The sequence below is a fragment of the Amphibalanus amphitrite genome, unplaced genomic scaffold (assembly GCF_019059575.1).
Source record: "Amphibalanus amphitrite isolate SeventyFive unplaced genomic scaffold, NRLGWU_Aamphi_draft 000801F_arrow, whole genome shotgun sequence".
NCBI lineage: Eukaryota > Metazoa > Arthropoda > Thecostraca > Balanomorpha > Balanidae > Amphibalanus > Amphibalanus amphitrite.
The window spans coordinates 44,583-66,194 of NW_024882295.1; the positions used below are offsets into that span (position 1 = coordinate 44,583).

Sequence of the window (21,612 nt, forward strand, 5' to 3'; positions counted from 1 at the left end):
TCCGTCCTGGACGTCAGCGAGGCTCTCCTGGAGCAGGAGGGCTTCGCGTACGTCCTGCCCTACAAGATGAGCCAGGATCACGTGGAGCTGCTGTTCAGCCGTATCCGGCGCATGGGTGGGTTTAACAATAACCCAAACGCGGTGCAGCTGCAGCACGCTCTGCGGAGACTGGCTCTCCACAACTTCATCTCGCCATCTGCGACCGGCAACAGCACGGCACCAGCTGACGAGGACAACGGCAACGACGACGAGGTCGGTCTGCTGCAGATCCGTCGCCCACAACGGCAGCGCTCGGCACTCGGTGCAGGTGATCCGATGCCGGCGGTAGTGCAGCATGTCCTCATGACGCCCGGCAACCGGTCTGCGTTTGTGGACGACTCTGTCGGCTACATAGCTGGCTATGTGTGCCGTAAGCTGATAGAGGGCAGCGTGGTGAAGTGTGGAGAGTGTATAGGTGCACTTCTCAGTAACGAGGAAGATCCGCCATCACGCGAAGTGATGAGGCTGGTCGAAATTCGAGACAACGGGGGCCTTCTCGTCCCATCGGCGTCGACGTACGCAATCATTGCGTCATCAGAGCGGCACCTGACTGCGCTGAGAAGGTGCGGTGAAATGGGACAGGAGAACCTGTCTCTGAGGATTCAGTGCTCCGTACTCGCTCAGTTTATGACTGAGCGCAGTCATGAGCTATTCCCTGGCGTGCAGGAGCACATGTTTGAACCTCGCGCAGGTGGATGCCACGCAGTGAGTCTGCTGAAGCAGGTGGTGGCCCGGTACCTGCGCGTCCGGCTGCATGCCTACGGCCACTATATCACTCTGAGCGGGATGGCCAGTGCCCATGTGAGGCATCATCTGCACAAGCAGGTGCTGTTTGCGCGGCAGTAAGTATATGTGCCATATGAGTATGTGCATTCAATAGTGTAGGTGGTATTTAATTTTTTTTTGTATGCATAGTTGGTGTTTTGTCGTTTTCGCTATCTTTGATATTTACGTGATTTCACTCGCTGTTTCGCTTTATCCACCAATTTGTGAGTTTTCGTCTGGAAAAAATTGTACGTGAGATGTAGCAGTAATGTGAAATGTCCGCCATCCAAAATTTATTTAGTGTCAATTTTCAGTGTCGTGTACTTTTATTCTTTTTTTTTGAGGACATGAAATATTCCGGGAAAAAGTGGGTGATAGCCGGGAAGCTGCTTTCTGTTAGATGACGGTCTTTGACACTAGCAAATGTAATTCATTGTGAAGTCAAGGGAATCGCCTTGGCCTGATTCGTTCCTGGCATGTGCTTACTAGTTTACAGACACTGTGTGACAGTGTAAGTGACTGGATCTTACTGAGAAACGCCTCTTTAATCTAACTTGAATTTGCCGGACACCTTAGTATCTCGACGGAGCGCGGCGTAGATGTATGTATCGATGTATGGCTGTTTGAGTTGAGCGGAGTTGAGCGCTGTGGCCGGTCAGCTGGCTGGCTTTCTTTCAGAATCTCCTGCTTTCTGGTCTCGTTCTGGTCTCCCAACAGCAGACAGCGATGCACGTTCCCAGGTTGCCAAAGAACGTACTTAGAATAAATACTGCACCGCCTGAAGCCCGTCGTTCACCTCCCAAACCGTGGAATAAGGCTTCGAGATCGGCCCTGTTCCATGGGGCTGTAACGTTGCCGATCAAGTTTTGTTGTTCCCTAGCATACATAATTGACTACTTAATGCATCTGTGAAGGTTAAAATGTTCTAACCCAAACAGGTTTATCAGCATCCGCATCCAAAGTTTGATATTTCGCCATAGCCTTAGCATTACGATGCTAACTCACGCCCCCAGTCGTGTGGTGGCGCTAGTGTCGCAAGACAGGAACGGCCGGCCGGGCGCCGGGCCAATGGGAGTCGCGCGTCTAGTCTTTTTTAGGTCAATGGCTTAGACACTCACTGCACGCACGCAAAAATGATTGTGCCAGAACTGTAGCTGTTGCGCAGGAATCGAAGGACGTTAGAACTACCATATGATGCTACCATATCCAGGGAAAATTGTTGCGCTCAATGAAGTTACTTTTCTTGTCACTAGATGGCACCAGCAGTAAGCGCCTGGAACTATACTGTGCCGCATTGCATATAGTACCCTTTTGCTCAAGCGGGTGACCTCATAGCTCCTACCTACCGATTCAGACACGATGACCGCGAGCCAAATGGTAAAAAGAACGTGTTTTACGCAGGAGCGAAACGTGGAAGCGATCGCGGAGAGCATGTTTTTGTTTTCATACTGCTGTTGTTTTGCGTTGTGCCTACGTGCCGGTCTGAAAGAGCTTCATCATATGCTAGGTTCGCCAGCTTAGCCTTCCCAGGAGCCTCTAGTACACTGTACAATATGAAATACCAACTTACCAACTTAGCTGTCGTTCAGCGATCCGCCCACTCATCGCGTCAGAAAAACGCTGGCACAGTCGACTATGTACTTTATTCTCGAATAGCATCGGCCATCACAGTGATACTCGGCTGGTGCAGTCAAAAGGACTGAGTATTCAGACAATAACTGCAGCTTCCAAGGCAGTCTGGTCGGCGCCGGGTCGGGTCAGAGCGCCACCAGCACCATCTCTCGGTCAAACGGCGCACCACAATGCGCCTCACAGGGTCGGCGGAACGCTTACAAACTAAATAAACTCTATCCGATCTGCTGAAAGTCCACAATGAAAAGCGCTGCCTGTCGCTGGCGGGGCGACTCGACGGCGTGTCCTGAGCCGGTGTGGTGCCCGGGCCCGCGGGCATTGCACGTCCCCACGTGTACGACTACGCTAGCTACTGCCTACCACCTCTGGCTTGACGAAACAAAAGCTCGCTGTCATTTGCTGAATAGACATCGCAACTTAACTCCGATGGCAATTATACCGTGTACGTGGATGTCTCTACTTTGAAAAGCTGCATCTAGCGTTGCGCAAAGCGCATGGCACTTTGAGACTATCCCTTTGCCACGCAGGGCTAAGGAGGATATGATATGACACTGACCAAGCCGACTACAGGGCACGAAATTCTGCACGGCAGAAGCTAGTGGCCTTTAACACTAGAACCAGGCGGCAAGACAATTGAAAGAAAACTGACCGATAGGCATCACAATATCGTGTTTATACGACGCTTGCTTCAGTTTACGTTACAACAGCAAACTTTCAGCGGTCTACTTGCTATTGCGGCATTAATAATCACAATTGTAGCCTCACAAACTAAATTAAAGCGGTTCATCTATCATTCGTTGAAACATCCAAACATAAGCTAACCAATCAGCATTCTAGTTTGGGCACCACTGCAACTCAATTAGTCAATGAACTCGCTAATTTCGCGGCCGTAGTTGATCTACTCAATAAACCCGTCGTGCGTTGGGGATAGCCATCGCAGCCTCAGTAATGCCCCTCTCCCTAGCCTCTATCTACAGTGACTGACCAGCAGTCGCCTTGTCCAGTCCCTGATAAAACGTGCCACAGTGCGGCGTGCGGGCTGCCCGAAATTGGACACCAGGAGGCCGGAAATGTCCTGTGAAAATTCACATCTGTGGAACAATGCTTTTTGTTGGTCACTGCCAAGTGCCAGTCAATGGCAGTGTAGGTTAAACTATGCTGAGACTAATCTGGAATTTGTATGCAAATTATTATCTCTAAATGCCCCGAATTTGCTTACGACTCGGTCTATTCAACCCTGGAAATGACTGCTTTAATGAAATTAACCATAGTTAGGAGTCTTCGATTTTTCATCAAGCCTCAAGTTCTTCAGTAACACCAATGCCCCGTTCTTCCCAGAGGATCTGACGGACCAGCCGACCTCCATTGTCCCCGTGCTAGGTGCCTTCCTTGCATAGGACTGCGAGCGAGAGAGGCTTCTCGCGCCGTGTCTCAAATGAAAGCCCGGTTAAGGTCATGGCTAGTGTGGTCTGAGACGAATCCCGCCTTCATACTCCGACCGGATTCGAACTGTTCCGAGCGGGACGGGCCGCAGTGGCGACGAGCATGGCGATACAGTGGCGACTATTACGGCGGCGACAGTGACGGCGACACACGACTGTCACCGAACACGACACTAACACATACCGGCAAAGACCGTCCTATTGGAGACGCCCGCAGTTCCCCGTCAGAGCTTCCCTGAGAAGAGACGGGCCACGCGCGTCACACAGGACCGTTTTCTGTACACGGAGGATGCCTCTGCTGCTGCTGCTGCTGCTGTTGTTGGAGCTGCTGCTCATGTTGTTGTTGGTGCTGCTGACGTAACCGCTGCCGCAGGTTTTCCCGTTCTACTTCTTGCTGACGGAGCAGTTCTATCATTGCCGCTTGTTGCCTGTAAAAAGGTCGAGCGACGTCAGTTCAAAACCCAACACACCGCCTCCAAAGACCCAAAGAGCGATAGAAATATAACAGGTCCTCCACAACGACACGATACCCATACATATGCGATCACTACTACTGATTTTGCGATACGATACCTACTGCTTATCAACTCGTCTATGTGAAGCAGCATCCAAGCTCTACCGCAGGTGGCATCACCCCTGCGTGCCTCACCTGGCGATCAGCTCCCGATACATCGCCATCTCCTCGACACTGTTGACCGGCGAGGGAGTCTGGGCGGCGCTGGGTGCCGGCGCAGCGGCGGGAGCGGGGGCGGGGGCGGGCGGCTGAGCTGCAGTGGTCGCCTTACTGATGGCGAATCTGCCCCGCCGCACCGGACGAGAGCCGCCCTCTGGCGATACTGAAGAACAGAAAAAGATCAAATAAAACGCCGAGATGAAAACACAATTTGATCAGGCATAAACAAAGGCTTCGACATGTTTTGTAGTAGTTATACTTTGAAGCATGCTACAGACGTTTATTTCAACGCCCATCATAAAACATACAAATAATGACTCCGTCCAGCCCCACATATCTCCAAACTAGCCTAACCGTTCACCTACCGTCACTGGCGGTTCCATTCACCGCCGGTGTCGCCGCCTGGACGTCCATCTGGTTGACATTGGGCTGTACCCGGGCTGTCTCCGGCGGCGGACCGCTGGGGGTCGCCACAGGCTGGGCGCCGCCGACAGCCAACGGCTTGGAGGCATCATCCAGGGGCGTGGTAGTCTGCCGGACAAAATACGACGTTAAGTTAGTGTCCGAAAAAGAATACGAAAGCGGAAGGGAATACGGGAGACATAGAACCGGAAGAAGTTTGAGCAAAGTTATAAAATCGTAACGATTGAACACGATTTCTCTAAACTAACGACATGTAGCAGTTCTCTAAATAATAACCATCCTTATTCACGCATAAAACAGCGCCCAGTGACCTCAAACATTCAGTCCCCCTCTCTGTCCCCTACCTGCACGGCAGTGGAGGCGGTGCCGGCGGCGGCGCTGGCCACGGCCGCACCGCCCGGCGGTTTCACCCGCAGCTTGTCCAGCTTCTTGGCCAGGTCGGTGAGGTGCAGCGGCACCTGTTTCCGGCGTGCCTCGCTCCCGGTGGCGGAGGCGGCGTCCGTACCGCTGGCCGATCGGGAGAGGTCGGCCGGGGAGCCGGTGGCAGAGACCCCGGTGCCGGCCGGCTGGAGAGGCACGGTCTGCTGGGAGGGGGACGGTGTCCCGCCGCCGCCGTCCGCGCCCGAGCGCTGAGTCTGTGTGGTGGACAGGGAGGTTAGGTATGGCTCAGATGGAGACACTGGGCCGTGGTTTGTGCGGGTATGTTGTGGGGAAAGGGGCGGGAGTTCGAGAAGAGAGACAAGGAGCAATGCAATATGGAACGAGCAGCGCAGCGCTAGTCTAGTTTAACATAACACTACTCTAGAGATGATCTTCACATCTCAAGAAAAGAAAAATGAAAAGAAAGTCCATTGTTCGTCCAGCGTCAATGCAAATATATATTCCCCAAATCATATAGGTAGGATAGCTGAATGTGCAAATATAAGATCGAATAGCTGACCTGAAAATATACTTTTAGAAGAATGAGCTCGAAAAGGCACAGATCACAAGAAAAACTGCACTACGTCGGTGCCGTCAATCATTAAAAAGCAGTACCCACTACTAATAAGGGTTGCTCTGGACGATCATCTTTGAAAACCTGACCACGGATCATTGCTCCGTTGGGAATGAGGAACATAAATAGCTTACTTCAAAGCACGAGCTATGGCGGCATGCCCTCAGATTGTGCTCACCGCAGGCATGCTTAATAACAGTTTATGAACACATCAATGTGGGTGTAGCAATGATTACCATACAGTTCTGCTTTTAAACAAAGCTCCTCCGAAGTGACGGCGTCAAGTGGCATGCGGCAAGTGATGAAATCATCTCTCATAAAGCTAAAAACCTAGTAAACAACATATCGAAATACTTCGAAATCGAAATCGAAATACACGCTCGGTCAACGTGTGGTGCAAATCTACAAATACGCTGAAAGTGACGAAACTGGTGGTCACAGATGCGGGCGTGAAACAGAAAACTCAGTGAACCCAAGTACATTTCGGGTTTCATAATGAGACTGCCAGCCCCGGTAGATCTCTGGGCTGCAGTCAGTATCTCATGCTCTCTGCTCTTTCCGGGCGGTGGGCTCACACTCGACCACTCACGGCGGCCGGGGCGGGGGCAGGGGCGGCCAGGTCGCCGCAGTGTCAGCTCTGGCGGCGGGCCGCCTCCATGGTGGCCGCGGAAGGCAGCAGCATGTTCTGAGCCCGCGGCGGGCGACGGCGCATTCATCAGTCAAACGGCCGGTGTGGTTTATCATTGAACAGCGCATACGCGTTCACAACAGAGAAGAAACGGCGGATTACGACAAGGCATTTTCGAAGTCACAGATTCAGTAAACACAGACCCGACCGAACTGACTGGTCTGAGTAGCCCAGGACCGTATACGGAATGCAGAAGAAAAAAACAGTCAATAACCACGCCATTCAAGGACCCAGGTATGCGTGGAAAACCAGATGACATAAGCTGAACTCAATGTTAAGCAGGACGAGGAGCCCCTGAAAAAAGGAGCTGACAAGCTGGGATACTGAGCGTTGGCGTCGAGATTCTGTCGATGATCTGTTCTGGTTTGAATCACAATATCTCTAATCGCGTTGGTTTCCCATTATCAGCATGGTCCTTCCACAAAAACAATAACCATCAGATGTAAATGCAGACGGAGTCCCTACAAACCACCCCACAGCGTGTCTCCCGATCACCAAACAGATATGGACACCTGAAACAACTCCCCGCATTCGGGGTTAGAACCCGCACTCACCGGAGTGGGTCCGGCGCCGGTGGCGGTCAGCCGGCGCGCGGTGGGCGCCCCATCTGACGGGGTCTGGGTTCCGCTGCCCGCCGCCTCTCCTGGCTGCGAGGTGAGGCGGTTCAACTGCTTGGCCAGCTGAGCCAGGTTGCCCATGCTGGGGACAGAACCGAGGGGTGGTAAGGTACAACCAGTGAAAGAAGTTAGACGAGTTAGACGGCGTCGGCGACGGTGAAGTAAGCCGAAAATGCAAGTGTTTGATGACGCAGATGTATGTATCTATCTGACTCATCTTATCTGATCTGCACCTGAGACTATTTTTATCACCATCACACCACATAACACATAAGTAAATAGCTACAATCCCAAGCAGTAATAACTATCGGCATAGCTTAACCCACGAGCCGCTGGGGGGGCATAAAGTTGCCCCCCCCCCTTTACGTTTTGTGAAATATCTCCGAAACCCGATGAGCTACGAACGTGAAACTTGGCATAGCTTCAAATGAATACCTAGGCAATTTTTGAGGAAAGTTTGGTGTTTGTAGCACCTAAGATGACGTCACAGTGACGTCATAAAGTTTTGTCGTTTTCCGATATGGACCATTTCTGATGACGCTGAGCATGAAACTCGACTGTAAATGAACTAGACAGCACCTGCTGTCATCCTTAAATATCTTACTACACTTCCATCTAGTTTGTGACCAATAATCGGCCCTTTATATTCGGTCCCATATATCTGATGTATCGTGAGGAATATGAGAGTCGCAAATCTATAATTTCACTTATGACGTCACTGTGACGTCATTTCAAATGCGATCGACACTAAATTTGGACGCAACCTCGGCTAGGTATTCAGGAAGATGTGTGCAAAGTTTCGCTTCTCTATCTCTTCGCGTTGCGACGATATCGTCGCAGAAGTAAAGGGGGGGGGCAACTTTATGCCCCCCCCCCCCAGCGGCCGGCGGGTGGCGCGGAGGCCCAGCGGCCGCCGGGTTAATGCTTGATTGCCACTCTCAGAAATGTCAGCTGTCAGTCCATCATCCGTTCTCCATCCCCACCAGCCGACCCACCTGGCATCTATCGGTGTCGTAGGCTGCTCCTGCGGCCCCGCGGCGGTCCGTCTTTCCTCAGGCTCCTCCGTTGCCGACAGGGACTGGCCGCCAGTCACAGGCCGCGCAGGTACCGGGGGTCTACCCTCCTGAGCCACAGCGTTCGCTCTGTGAGCTTCTGAAATTGTAGCACCGGCGGGATGCGAGGGAACTTCGCCGGGACTGAGATTAGGCGTTGGATGTGAGGAGTCCAAGATTCCAGTCGGACTCAGGGTGCCCGGACTCGGTACAGACAGACTGAGAGTGCCCGGACTCGTCCCACCGGTGACCAGTGAGGGAGTGAGTCCACTTGGAGCAGTGAGTGAGGCGGACACTGGGGTAGTCGCTGACGGAGCTGGCGCAGGTCCTGATGCCAGTCCGACTGCAGCAGTTGACGATATGAGAGGCGGGGTTGAAGAAGTCGACGTTGAAGCGTGTGACGACGGACCTGCGAGAGATGTTTGAACGCCTGATCCACTCGCCGCTGATGACTGACTATCTGAGGCCGAAGTCACGGCCGTAACCGATGCCAACGAAGAGTCACTTGAAGACGGGCAGATCGGATTCAGAATCGTCGGCGTTACAGCGAACCGGACGTGCCTCTGAGCGGTCGGCGTCGTCACAGTTGCCCCGCTCTTCGCCTGCGAGGCCCGCGAGCCGGGGCTGATCGAAAGAGACGGAGGACGCGCCTGCCCGTCAGACTTCTGAGAGGATCCAGACGGCACGGCAATGGGCGCTGTCGGAGTTCCACCGCTTCCAGCTGGCTCCGGCACTACCGAAGACCCCACCGGTACCGAGGTTGAACCCTGTCCCGCCGGTAGTCCCGCTGCTGAGGTGAGACCGGCGGTCTCCCCTACACCCGCGCCCGGGACAGGTGACGTGCTCAGAGCGGGTGTCGCGGACGGGCTGAGCGCAGTCGGCGCGGGGTCCTGGGGAGAGTGCAGAGCGCTGGATACTGGCGGGGGAGAGAGCGGCTCGGGGCTGATCAGCGCCACCTGAGGACTCGGGGAGACAGAGGTGGTGGCCGAGCCGGCAGACGTCAGGATATTCAGCGGCTGAAACAGGGGGAGAGAGGGTGTCAGTTGGGACAGTGGGCTGAGAACAAAAGAGGGTATATCATAAGTAAGCAAATTGATCCAATACACGGCCATCATTGGCGCACAATGACTGGACTGGATGAAATGACTGGGATTGGAAAGAGAAAAATTGGATAACTAAAGATTGGACAAGAAAGGTTCAACTTGCCGAGCAACCTGATCAAATCATGACTTGTGCAGCCTTGCCTGCATAACTTACATAACTTACATTTGAACAGTCTAAAGCGAAAGTAAGCCTACGCTTTCCAGCACCCGATATCTACATCACTACACTCCATCAAGCCCAACAAGTCCCAAGTTCCAAAGCGATGACTCTCCCAGCAGCCCCAGGTCATCATTTACCGTCTGCGCCCTGACCTGTTCACTGGCCGGCGACAGCAGACACGGAGACGGCATCGGAGACGCCTTGCTTTCCACCACCGAGCTGACGATGAACCGGGAGCGGCGACCCGTCGCCTGATGAACACACACGCGCACATGCAGGGGTCAGTCGGGGGAGGTGTGGGGTAACGATACAGGGGAGCAACGTGGGGAGATGAAGAAATGAAAATAATTGGGTACTGATAGGAGTTGATTTGTATGCAGCGCAAACCAAGCTGCTCATAGTGTAACACTGCATATAGGGTAACTTTTAATGGTAACACTGAGTGACTCGCCAGTTACAGTTAAATGATTAAAACATAAGAGAGCAAAATGGCAATGTAAAGAAAAGGATTTGAAGAGAAAAAGTAGTGTTGAAAGATCGCATGGCCAGATGCGTGTTGAATTAACCCACGACATGACTAAGTAAGAGATTACGTGAGCGACTAAAATTGTCTAACGAATGGATTCACTCGGGAACGGAGTGCATGCCCGGGAAAAAATGTTCACCGGAACCCGTGTTGGGACTGAACGCCACCCCTGGACGTCCTGGGAAAAATAACTACCGTTAGCACGTCACAAAACTCAAATGACACTACACACTAGCGATTAATCTAACTAGGTAACCTACAAACATATAACAAGATTAAGATTATTGTAAGGCACAACTGCGGGGCTAACACTGAACAAAGTCACATAAACACTATGACGACGGCTAACGTGCTTTTCTAATGCTGAATACTGGACAAAAGGGGGATAGGGGTAGCCCAGTCTACACAACTCCTGCGCACAGCAGTGACGCATCATCAAACAGGGCACATTTAACCAATAAAGCAGCTCAAAGTCAATGGTTCGGCCGCTCAGTAGCGCTTGGAAAACACCAACCCAAACGCTTCCCAGCGAACAAACGAAGCAAATAAACTAAACCAAACTGAAGGAGCTAGCGACGGAGAGGCAGCGGCAAGCGGTTCAACCGATCACAGTGCGTTGGTCAGGACAGACTCAGCGGGGCAGGCAGGGCGGGCGGAGCAGGCGGGGAGGCCGTGCGGCGGACAGCCGCCACGGCCAAGGACGTACCTGGACGGGGGGCGTGCTCGCGGCTGGCGTGCCTACGCCCGGCGCAGCGGCGCCGACGGCGGAGACGGGGGCGGCGCAGGATGTACCGGAGACGGACGCTGACGCCAGTGGAGAGGATGCTACAGATGATGCTGTTGTAGTGGGTGAAGACGTGGCGGAGGATGAGAGGGAGAACATCGGACGCGGTGAGATAGTTGGTGATGTAGGAGCCGCGGTAAGTGAGCTCAGTGTAGAAGCCGTTGATGGAGCCAACCCTAGCGTGGCCCCGCTGGCGGCGACCGAGGCGGCTAGGGCAGCAGTAATTGTGGTGGCGCCAGTGGTAGCAATGACCGAAGCGGTGGGGGAGTGAGCAGCCACCCCCACAGCGGCCGCAGGAGCGGTTCTATCCGGCTCACGGCCGCTCAGAAGCGGCACAGGCGCTGCCAGCACCGGCGACGGTGTGGTATAGGACACATGTCCACCGCCGCAGCTCACTGCAGGGAGCAGCGAGATGGGCGGCACTGACGAGACCGCACCACCAGTGAGGACAGCGGAGATAGGGCTGATACCCGGCATCACCGAGATCGAGGTGACAGGCATGGTCGCAGTGCCAGGTATGGATCCCATCGGGCCTATAACGCCCGCAGCCAGCGCTTCTGACTTTGAAACACCGCCGTAATGCGCCCCAAACACTGCCGTTACATCGATGGGCGGCGACCCGGGCGAGCCGGGTACGACAGTTCCCGACAGCAGCGGCGTTACGGCCGGCGCGGCCGCGCTGGTCTGGTGGATGACATCAGCCACATGTGCCACGGGCGCCACGGCAGAGACGACTGTAGAGAGGAGCTCCGGCGGTAGCGCGGCCACGGCGGTGGTCAGAGCGCCAGAGTGGGGTGAGCCGCCGGCCAGGACCACCCCCGCCGGCGCGGCGCGAGACGCAGAGGCAGCAGAAGCCGCCGCGGCCGTACAGGCGGCTACAATCGCAGCGGCGCTCGCGGTCGGAAAAGGAGTGGGAGACGTCGCGCGGCCGGTGACCATCTGCGACTGCGGGCTCACACTACCGACAGGTGCAGCTGACGCAGCCGCGGCGGCGGCGGGGGCGGCAGCGCCGAGGACGGGGGCCAGCAGGGCGGCGGCGGCGGCCGCCTGGCTCTGGCGCAGCAGCGCGGCCGCCTGCTGCGTGGTCAGAGTGACGATCTGGAGGCCGTGCGGCGCGCGCACCAGCACCGGCACGGCCCGCTCGGCTACCTGGCCTGAGGGCGGCGGTGGCGGCGGCGCCAGCTCGGTGGGCCGCGGCCGCGGCGAGCCTCCCGCGCTGCTGCCGCTGCTGCTCACCGGAGTCGATACGTCGCCGGCCGAGTCCTCCGCCGACTGCCGGCACGCGGACAGACAGCGCCGCTGAGCAGCGGCCGCGGAGACCCGCGGACCGGGCGGACGGGTTCGACAGAGACGCCGGGGCGGTAACGATCAGTACAGGGTCCTAGACGGAGTAGTGGTACTTCGCAAACGTTAGCAGTTTTGATAGCCGTGAACCAGCAAGCTTGACATGCGCTCGTCCTACTACAAGGTAACGCAACCGTCTCTTATAAACCATCAAATAACGTCAGCGAACAAACTTCACACAAACCCTCTCCAGTGTCCCCGAAAGAAATCAGCCTCCACGAAGCCCCGTACCTGCGCCGGGTGCGTGTCCTCGTCGGCGTGAGGTGGCGGCGGCGGCTGGTTCGCGCCGGTCGATCGCAGCTCCCGCTGCCGGCGAACGACTGCGCGCAGCTGCTCCTCAAAGTACTGTGCGTCGTCCTTTGGCAACAGCTGAGCCTCCGTCTGAGGTCGAGGAAAATTCCGTCAAAACAAATAACGACATAATACTTACGGCATAGGACGATATAGGACGAAGAGTCAATAGACATACCTAAGACTGGCAAGTATGTTTGCGTAAGTAGCAGGTAATTCATTTCAGCTACCAGGAATCCCACTTGACGCCTGCGATGACACTTCCAGCCAAAAGTTTTAGATCGAGCTGGTGGCCTGCTTCCATCGCATACTGACCATTTTGTGGGAGATGGCTGTGACGTCCGCCTCGTGGAGGTCGAATTTGAACGTGATGGCCTGCGACTGGTTGGTCTCCAGCAGACAAGATACCACGGGACCGTTGTCGCTGTTCTTCACCTGTCCCGAGGCATGGGTGCCGTCAGTTCGATGCAGTAGATCATCGCAGTAGATCAACAAGATATGCAGTCATGGACGTACGATATTGACATAAACAATTGTAGTTGAAAATGAGCAAAGAAAAAACAGAAACAATTCTGAAGATAACAGGCGTGTCCTAACCCCGATGTATTTATGAAATCGTCATTAAACTCAACAACTGATTGTTTAGCTGCGTGGATGACAAATAGACATAATACTTCGCAACACATACCACTGATGTGACTCAGGACGGCTAAAGGGATAAGTGACCACAGAGGAATGTGAAGCTATGCAGGAAGTGGCACGGAGTGGTGTAAGGTTCTCGACCACTCACCTCCAGTACGGTCAGCCGCGGCAGACGCTCGCACGTTTTTCGCCGTCGCGCTCGGTTCTTCTTCTCCTTCCGCTCACCGAGGGCCGAGTCGCTCTCTGCTCCGGTAGCGGAGTCCGAGTGTGCCTGGCGACAGACAGGGGGAGGGAGAGACGACGAACGGGAGGGCTTCAATGCTTCGCTGTCACTGACCGGGCTGCTACCAAAACAGACGTGAGCAAACGGAGACTTTGCCAACTCCGCTACCAGTGATACAATTGATTGACTAAATAGCGTTCCAAGGTTGCAAGACATTTTGAAAACCTAAATTGGATCATGCCCGAATCTGGGAAGAACGCACTCATGTTTCACCCTAGTCTCCCCACGCAATAGCTTTGGTAATTCGACCACACTGTTGGAGCTAATAGTGTGTGAGGAATAATGATACTGCGTAAATCATTCGCCCACGCATCCCCATCCAGGCACAGTCCTACCGCATTCCACCCACCGCCACCCAGGAGCCGGCCCGTACCTCGGTCTGGCCGTGCTGCGGCTGGGCGCCCGCCGCCTCAGTCGGCGCCGCCGGCGGTGGCGGCTCGGCCTGCCTCGTCTCCGCCGGCGCCGTCTCCGTCCCACCCGGCTGGTGAGAGGGCTGGGTCTGAGTCGCCGCCACAGTCACCGTAACCGGCGCCGCGGCGGCCACAGAGGCGAGCGGCGCTCCCGGGGCTGCAGAGAGGACCGCGGTCGCCGTGTGGACTTGCGCCGCCGCCGGCTGGGCGGACTGAGAGCTGCTGATGACCGGCAGAGAGGCCGACAGGTGCAGTGGGACTGGTGCGGGGGCGGCTGCAGTCGGGACTAGGGACGCGCCGGGACCGGGCGCTGCGCCCGGCGGCCCGGCAGCCGGCGCCGACTGGGTCTGGGGCACCTGGTCGCGCCGCCTCTCCTCCCGGGCCCGCACCAGACTCTGGATCACGTTGGTGATCATCTTGGCCAGAGGACGACAGTTCTCCTCGGCTAGAAGACCCGACATCAGCTGAAATTGGACACGGAAACGCATGGTGTTAGGAAAAGACAGCAATAATCATAAATTAGTTGCTGTTAAAATAAGGAATACTAGCTACTGATATAAACGTTCTCATGACAGCCACGAAGGGGATATTGCAGGTTAGATAATTGGCAGACCATTATTGATCATGTGCGGGCAACACAGTGTCTTTGTCACTATTACCGCCCTGTTCAACCAGGACAGCAACGCAAATGCCCCGAAATATTTTCGTTCGATTATACGGTGGACCAGACCTGTCTAAATTAACCTTATACAACGGCTGATCCCGAGCTGCGCCACCTACCATCTGTTTGGCCGTCTCCTCTGGGTTATCCTTGTTCAGCACATAGTTGAACTGGATCGCCTCGTTCTCCTTGTGCGTGTCCTTGCGCTTCTTGGCGTCCAGCACCCGCAACTGCAGGTGGATGACCGAGCTGCCAGAGTTCATAGCCTCCTCCCGGTTGGCCACCTCCAGTCGCATGCCGCAGTCCTCGGCGAAAAACTCGTGATTCAGCAGCTGCTTGACGGTGGGCCGCTCCTTGCTGTTCAGTCGCGTGCACCATTCGATCAGGTCGCGCGTCTGCGGGTCGTCGATCTTGTCGAAGCTGGACGGTTTGATGCCCTGAGGGTACGGTCTTGTGGATCAGCGAGTGGTATTGTGTGGGGTAAGTTAGGGAGTGGGTTCCAGAAAATGATGCATGTCTGTGATTCAGCGTTTGTACATTTGTGCAGGCAGAAACACAGCCAAGAGAAAAGCTGAGAGCATTTCTGCTGAGCTAAAAGCTTAGAAAAAAAATCCCTCACCATTGTTCAACGCCCTCTTAGCAAACATAAAAAAGATCAGAAATAGGAATCGTAGAATAAGCGTCGAAGTAATGAAAAGATGAAGCCAGAACCAACCCAGCATTGAGCAGTCATCACTAGACCATTCAGCTGATCACCATGTCCCTCCATCAGCACGATCGGGCCCTGTACAGCACCTGCTCCCCCCGGCTCACCGTGATGACCTTCTTGTAGATCTGTGCCGGGCCGGTGCACTCGGAGTACGGGTACTCGGACGTCACCATCTCCAGCATGCACATGCCGAAGGCGTACACGTCCACGGCCTCGTCATAGTGCTCCTCGTACACCTCGGGCGCCATGAACTCGGGCGTGCCTAGCGGTCACGTGGCAACCAGTGGCCCGCTCAGATAGCCGTCACGTGATCGACCGGACGAGGTCAGTAGAGGTGCAAACGTCGGCGAGAAATAAGTCCATTTTTAGATTCAGGAACAATGAAAGCTGAAGCTTTGAGGCTACTCGTTCGAATCTTTAAATATTGAACATGAAAAACTTCTATGCATTCCGCTGCTGCTGTAGCGGTGGTAGCAAATAGTCGATAATTTGCATCACGTCGTCGCCGTCATTTGCACCTCTACCGATCAGGGCCGGCGACGGGCGGGCAGCGTCGGCACACGTCAGACAGGGGCGCCGGACGGGGGCTATTTTCAGAAACACAAGCGGTGCCACCAGCCAGCCGGTCACCGCGACCCACCGAGGCCCAACGTCAGCCCCCAGCCAGAGTGACCGGAAGCAATCAGTGGATATCATGCACATGATGCGCGTGGGGCGAAACTCGACAGAAAGACACAAGCGCCAATGTAGAGATGAAAAGTAGCTCCCTGAAAGTTGAAACATGCACGTGTTGTACAAGTCTCGCATATGATAGTATTATACACAAATGACGAGGCGGCTGCAACATTACGGACTCTGAACGTACATACCAGTAGGTATTTACCGGATAATGGGAGAGTGACCGCCAAACTAACACTGGGGAGAGGACTTTGGAACGCGTCCAGGGAATACTTGAACAGCGTCCCAAACTCGCCGTCTTAAATGCGCACTTGAGCAGTGCCTGGGACCCTAAGCAAACATCCGAGGAACCGGTACAGGAAATAGGAAATGTTATTAAATCTAAGGGACGAGGCTTACAAACCTACTCAGATTTACTCCATATGTATGCGAGGGTTGAGCAAAAGCGGTAGAACATGCTCAGTGATACCTATCCAAATACCTCGGGCATATCACACTATTTATAAAACGGCCAGCACGATTCCGTGTCTGGCTAATTGCTGATTAAATTCCTCCAGCATGACGCAACAGCCTTTTTCAGAACACACAGCCAACGGACGACCCTGCAAATGATTCCAGCTAATAGGCCGTCTACCCGGAGCCCCAACGACGCGGCTCTGGGCGGTACATTTTCCATCTGGTACGCCCACCCGCCCCAGACTTCGAGCCAGCCCAGAGACCCGGCAGTAACTGTGATATTAGCTCTCCGCCGTCCAAGGGCCGTCGGCGCCGGGCCAGGCGATCCGGTGGGTTGTAATTACACCAGCTGAGCAGCTGTATTGGGATCGGCCGATCGACTCCGGATCGTCCGTGAGCCCAGAGACCTACCTCCCCGGCCCTGAACCCCTCCCCGTCAGTCTGGTCTGGTCCGGTCCGCGCCAGGACGGGCCGGCCGCCGAGACGCGGCTCGATGTTCGATGTTCATTGCCCGGTGCGTTTGGTTAGGCTTGGAAGCGCCATCAGACCCCCTCCCCCCTCCCCGATGTCGGGAGAGGGAAAGGGGACGGACGGACATCGAGGAGGATCCCATCTGGATCACTCTCTCCCCAACAGCCAGCCGGTCACGTCAGATCAATCCGGATCGAAAAAGGATAGATCAGCCAGCCGCATTGGGGAGGGGAATAGATAAACAAGAGAGTCGATATATCAATACAAATCGGCATGGGTGGCACAGGAAACGGAGATGAAGGAAACCGAAGGAAGTACTCAACTCGAGATTCAATCAAAACACTAAAACGCCACAGATTGACGTTATACACTAACTTACCAATCACAGACTTGGCAAAGGATCTGTTCTTGAGCGTGGCCAGCCCGAGGTCTCCGACCTTGACCTGACCCGTGGTGCCCGAGATAAAGATGTTGTCACACTTGAGGTCACGGTGAATGATGGGAGGGTTGCGTGAGTGCAGAAACTGCAGTCCGCGCAGAATTTGACGGCACCACTGCTTGATGATTTTCAGGGACACCCTCTTCTGGCCGAAGTTCTTCAGATATCTGTCCGCAAAATGTTTCCAGAAGTTAGCTGTCGGATCATTAGAAACTGAAATTTTGCGTGGGATTATATTTGCAAGGGGGGAATCGAACTCACCGCTTTTCCAGAAAAATATTTCATTCTACAAAGAAGTCTATAAATAAATTATCACATTGAAAATTGGAGCTGAACATAATCAGTACGCAATGACCTCACTTCAAAACACTGCCCTTCTCCTACCCAGATCACTTCTTGTCAACGCATGGTTAAGTTGCACGTTCGTGACTCACGTTCTGAGGGTTCCAGAGGTCATCAGCTCGGTAACGAGTACGATACAGCTGCGTTTCGGCTTGTCCACTTCCCAGAAGTCGTAGAACCGGACGATGTTGGGGTGTGTGAGGCCCTTCATCAGGCCGGCCTCCTCTCGGAACCGGTCCCGTTCCTTCTTACTCAGCCGGTTACCGCTCAGCTGGTCATAGAATAAATATACAGGGCAGGATTAATGGCATCCAGAGATAAACACAGGGCAGAGAATGGAGAATGAATCTGAATGAAGTGGTTACACAAGAATGATAAGCAGTCACCCTGCTTTGCTTTTCATACTTTGAAAGTAATGAGTGTTTGTCGCTAGGGGAACAATGTGATGGCAAAGGCAATTGTAACTTGGCATGAAAGTAATTGGTCAATTACTCATGACCTGAATATCAAGGCATTAACTAGGTACACAAGCAGCATTTAACGTGAGGCCTTCCGACACGAAACCGGAACTCAAAGCACTCGTCGGGGTACTCACCTGGAGTTCACACCAGGCGACAAACACTCCTGTGGTCGTGTCCAGGCCCTTGTACACCGCCTTGAAGCTGCCGCGACCGATCTCCTCGCTGAACTTAAGGAACACGCCGCTGGGAGAGACCTCCACGGCCTTCTCTACCTCGTCCTCCTCCCCGTCCTCTGCCGTCTCCTCCTGACCCTTGGCGTCCTGCCCGGCGCCCCCCGGTCCCCCGGACCCGCCGGCCGCGCGCCGACGCTCTAAATCGCGGTAGTTCTCGATGGCGTGTCTCAGAGACTCGTTCTCGCGTTCGAGTCGCCGCATGCTCTCTGCTTGACGCTCCTGTTCTTGTTCTTCCGCTAACGGACTATCGTCGCGCTCCTGACGCTCCTCGCTGTCGGATGGACCCAGCATCTGCACGCGCGGCGCGAAGCACACCTTGCCGCCGTCGCGCGGCCGGTCGCGGTGCCGTACGGCGGAGGGTCGCGGTCGTCCCGCGCCGGAGCCCGTGCCGCACGCTGCGTCCGTGCTGGCGGAGCGGCGCTTCAGCGGAGTCGGGGCCGGCCGCGGCTCGGGCTGCGGCGTGGCGGCCTTTTTGCCGAAAGGTGCCTTGGAGGTCGAGCCAGCGGACGGCGGCCGATCTGGGCGCGTCGCCGCCGAGCCGGCCCCCGAAGCACGCTCCGGCTTAGATATGGCAGATGTAGCTGCAGAGGCGGTGGATTGGTTTGGTTTGGAATGCACGCCACCTGATGATTGAGAGGTGCGGTCTTGGCGGGAACTAGGCCCAGCATGCTGACTGACGCTGCCGGAGCTGGTGGATTCTGATGGACCGGCACCAGAGGCAGAGTCCGGCACTTCAGGTGGCTCTTCTCGTAGAGACAGCCGCTGTGCAGTCTTGTGTAGGAACTTGGCGCCTGACTGGCGGATTTTACTCATGGTGCCACCGTTCGCAGTGGTGGGGCGCTGCACCCCACTGCCTGACTCCTTCTTCAGCATGTTTGGCATTACTGACCTTGCTGGCTGTGCCATTCCCAGAACATGGTGTCCAGCTGCATGACCAGCCTGATGGTGATTGATACTGATGTGATCCAACCTGAGAAAATATCATCAAATGGAATGTTTGCATACTTGGTACCTACCAACATAAAATGTCACCCTACATAGATGAACATTTCAGCATTTCTTAGATATTTTGCATATTCGTAAGAAGCAGCTTAGGAATTTCATTGATTTAGGCACATAAGTAGGTGCCTACTTTAATTTCAACTCAAGCTTGCTCACAAAAAGCTGCAAACAGATTCCGCCAGCAACAGCCAACTTGACGCGGCAACTATCATGCCTATTTTTGTCACTAGAACTTCTCAAAAGTCAAAAGCAAAATAATGGGAAAGTCTTTGATGAACTTCCTTCTAACAAATGATAAGCAATAAAAATGAAGATTTTTTCCAATCATTAGCATTACATGAGAGCTTCATCAGCACTTCGCTGCCGCAGCTTCATATCTAACACACATGATCTCCTTTTTTGCAATCTTTTCCACACCTCTTATTTCTTTGTCTTACCTTCCTGAAAGAAGGCTGAAGAAATAATGAAAGGATATTGACCCCGACCCGGGTCACGCGCCTCCGGCGCGAAGTTTACGACACGTTTACGACTGACGAAAATGCGTGCTCAAGGTTTCGATAAAAGCGAGGTTTACAAGTCACCAGCGATAGGCGAAATATTATGACGTCATCAAACTCTTCAGGCCCAAAAGCGGGGCAAAGCCGACCTTTTTCTGGGGCCTTCTAACCCAGCAGCGTCCGTAATGGGTGCTTTGGTTACGATTTTCTCACGATGTCGAGCCCCGAGGCCCGAGGACCAGCCCAGTCTCATTCTCATCGGTGATCGGCAGCCCTCCGGCCGCCCGCAGGTCATCGCACTCAAAGCATCTTTCCTGGACCCCTGGCCCTGCCCGAGACCCATTTGCGTCACATGTCCACTCCCAACGCATTTTCAATCATGAAATCGATAAACATAAGCGCACGCTGCCTACCTGCTTTGAATGATTATCCTGGAGCCACCAGCCACTGTTGAGTTTGCAGGACGTGGTGGTGCCGGTTTGTGGCCCTCATGCCATCCACCACCGACGTTTGAGCGCGCTGCTTTGTCTGTATACATTGACTCGGCGAGCCATCGAACAGCACTGACCAGTCGCGGCCCCTAATGTGCCGAGTTCCCCCGACCCCGGGCTCTGACCAACGGCCACGAGAGGACGCCTCGAACCGGTTCTTACGCAACGAACCGGTTCGTTGTTTTGTAGTTATCACGTGGGGGTCGCATGTGAGATAACTCAGCCACGAGGGTAAAGACAGACATGTGAGAAGCCGGACTCAGGTCTAACACGAAATCGATATCGCCTTTGACGCAGCCGAATTGTGAATAAGTCATGAGAAGCCTGAAGCTATGACGCGACATGGCACACGTGGCAAGTCTTGCACCAAGCTCGGTAATCGTACATCGACACATGTCCTTGACAAGGTCCAAATCAAGCGTTGCACATGGCTTCGAGTGCATATTGCCATTTGACACGCACTTTTGGAGGGCGATTTCGATAACATGCTCGTGTCTAAGCGCTGGGATAACAAAGAGCGTCGTAAGATCCTTCATACAGAGGATTATCGCTCTGCCCCTCATATCAAGCCACGGCGACTCCTTGTTGCTGAGACAGCACGTCTCTGGAATGCACCGCGAAGTCAAGTCTGGGTACAGAGTTCACAGGACAAGCGATAAGCGATCCAGTCATGAGCAACTTACAACTCTCGACATTCATAACTGATGCCACCTTGCGTGAAACACAGCGAGCGCGAGCGCAAACACGCATAAAGACAAGTATTTTATTGGACAAATCGGATGGGTTCCTTACATGACAAAATCCACAAACGATATAATAGAAGCCATAGCTTGAAATTTGGCGGCAACAGAACGCTGAGACGGGCGGCCAGCGCGCCCCCGTCGGCGGCGAGGCAGCGTGGGGCAGGCGGCGGCGGCGGCCCGGCACCGGCGCGGCCCGGGCGCGCCTGCGAATACACAACCAAACAGAAGCGAGCGGCGGACGCCGCGACTCGGCGGCATGCCCTCTCCCTGTGGGTGACTACAAATAACACGTGACACAGCCTGGCTGGCGCACCACGCTCTCAGTCCAGGGGAAGGGCGGGGCGGGGCGGGGCTTTGGCAGGCTGACGCGCGCCACAGACGTCTCGAGAACAGCGCGCACGCGTGGCCAACTGACGCTCACCACTACTTACTGTTACTCGTATAAGAAACACGAACAATGACGCACGCGGCTGGCGGCACGGCGGCGGCGGTGGCGTCCGCGGGTGTCCGGGCGGCCCGGCAGCGGCCGGCCGCCCCCGCCCGTGCCCGGCGCCGCCCGAA

The 21,612-nt window shown here is 54.7% G+C and overlaps 3 protein-coding genes across 13 annotated transcripts in view; all 3 read right to left on the bottom strand.

The window, feature by feature from the left end:
* Positions 1-1,954, bottom strand: part of LOC122366373 (complex I assembly factor TIMMDC1, mitochondrial-like) — a 35,395-nt gene extending 33,441 nt beyond the window's left edge. Inside the window, exon 1 of the mRNA XM_043338567.1 lies at positions 1,923-1,954. The gene's annotated coding sequence lies outside the window, so the exon portion shown is untranslated. The remainder of the gene's footprint in view (positions 1-1,922) is intronic.
* A 475-nt stretch (positions 1,955-2,429) lies between these two features.
* On the bottom strand, positions 2,430-20,379 carry LOC122366377 (serine/threonine-protein kinase WNK4-like). Of its 3 annotated transcripts, none has more exons than XM_043338572.1 (18): positions 20,231-20,379; positions 18,220-19,288; positions 17,717-17,895; positions 17,223-17,449; positions 15,343-15,500; positions 14,649-14,966; positions 13,832-14,332; positions 13,324-13,446; positions 12,849-12,968; positions 12,474-12,623; positions 12,048-12,170; positions 9,741-9,839; positions 8,269-9,341; positions 7,211-7,355; positions 5,319-5,609; positions 4,917-5,082; positions 4,528-4,714; positions 2,430-4,306 (listed from the first exon to the last, which is right to left on the bottom strand). In XM_043338572.1, exons 1-18 carry the CDS (start codon positions 20,353-20,355, stop codon positions 4,138-4,140), a joined length of 5,223 nt encoding a protein of 1,740 aa, XP_043194507.1. In that variant the 5' UTR covers positions 20,356-20,379; the 3' UTR covers positions 2,430-4,137. The 3 variants fall into 3 exon arrangements, with proteins under 3 accessions (XP_043194507.1, XP_043194510.1, XP_043194508.1); XM_043338575.1 differs by lacking the exon at positions 20,231-20,379 and adding an exon at positions 19,758-19,839 and having other exon boundaries at positions 9,726-9,839; XM_043338573.1 differs by lacking the exon at positions 12,048-12,170.
* Positions 20,380-21,057: 678 nt separating this feature from the next.
* The window catches only part of LOC122366378 (guanine nucleotide-binding protein G(I)/G(S)/G(T) subunit beta-1), a 32,125-nt gene continuing 31,570 nt past the window's right edge, over positions 21,058-21,612 (bottom strand). For 7 of the 9 annotated variants that reach the window (XM_043338585.1, XM_043338581.1, XM_043338576.1 and 4 more), the window contains one exon: positions 21,058-21,578. The gene's annotated coding sequence lies outside the window, so the exon portion shown is untranslated. Of the gene's footprint in view, positions 21,580-21,612 lie in introns of all 9 variants that reach the window. The other 2 variants (XM_043338582.1, XM_043338580.1) reach the window with 2 other exon arrangements.

What these genes read in the sequence shown, in the direction of transcription:
- LOC122366377 (XM_043338572.1), bottom strand. Translation starts at nt 20,355, where the DNA reads ATGTATACAGACAAAGCAGCGCGCTCAAACGTCGGTGGTGGATGGCAT. An exon ending in CAGCCATCTCCCACAAAATG is followed by an intron (nt 12,624 to 12,848) that starts GTCAGTATGCGA and finishes CCTCGACCTCAG; the next exon opens with ACGGAGGCTCAGCTGTTGCC. An exon ending in ACGACACCGATAGATGCCAG is followed by an intron (nt 7,356 to 8,268) that starts GTGGGTCGGCTG and finishes TTCTGTCCCCAG; the next exon opens with CATGGGCAACCTGGCTCAGC.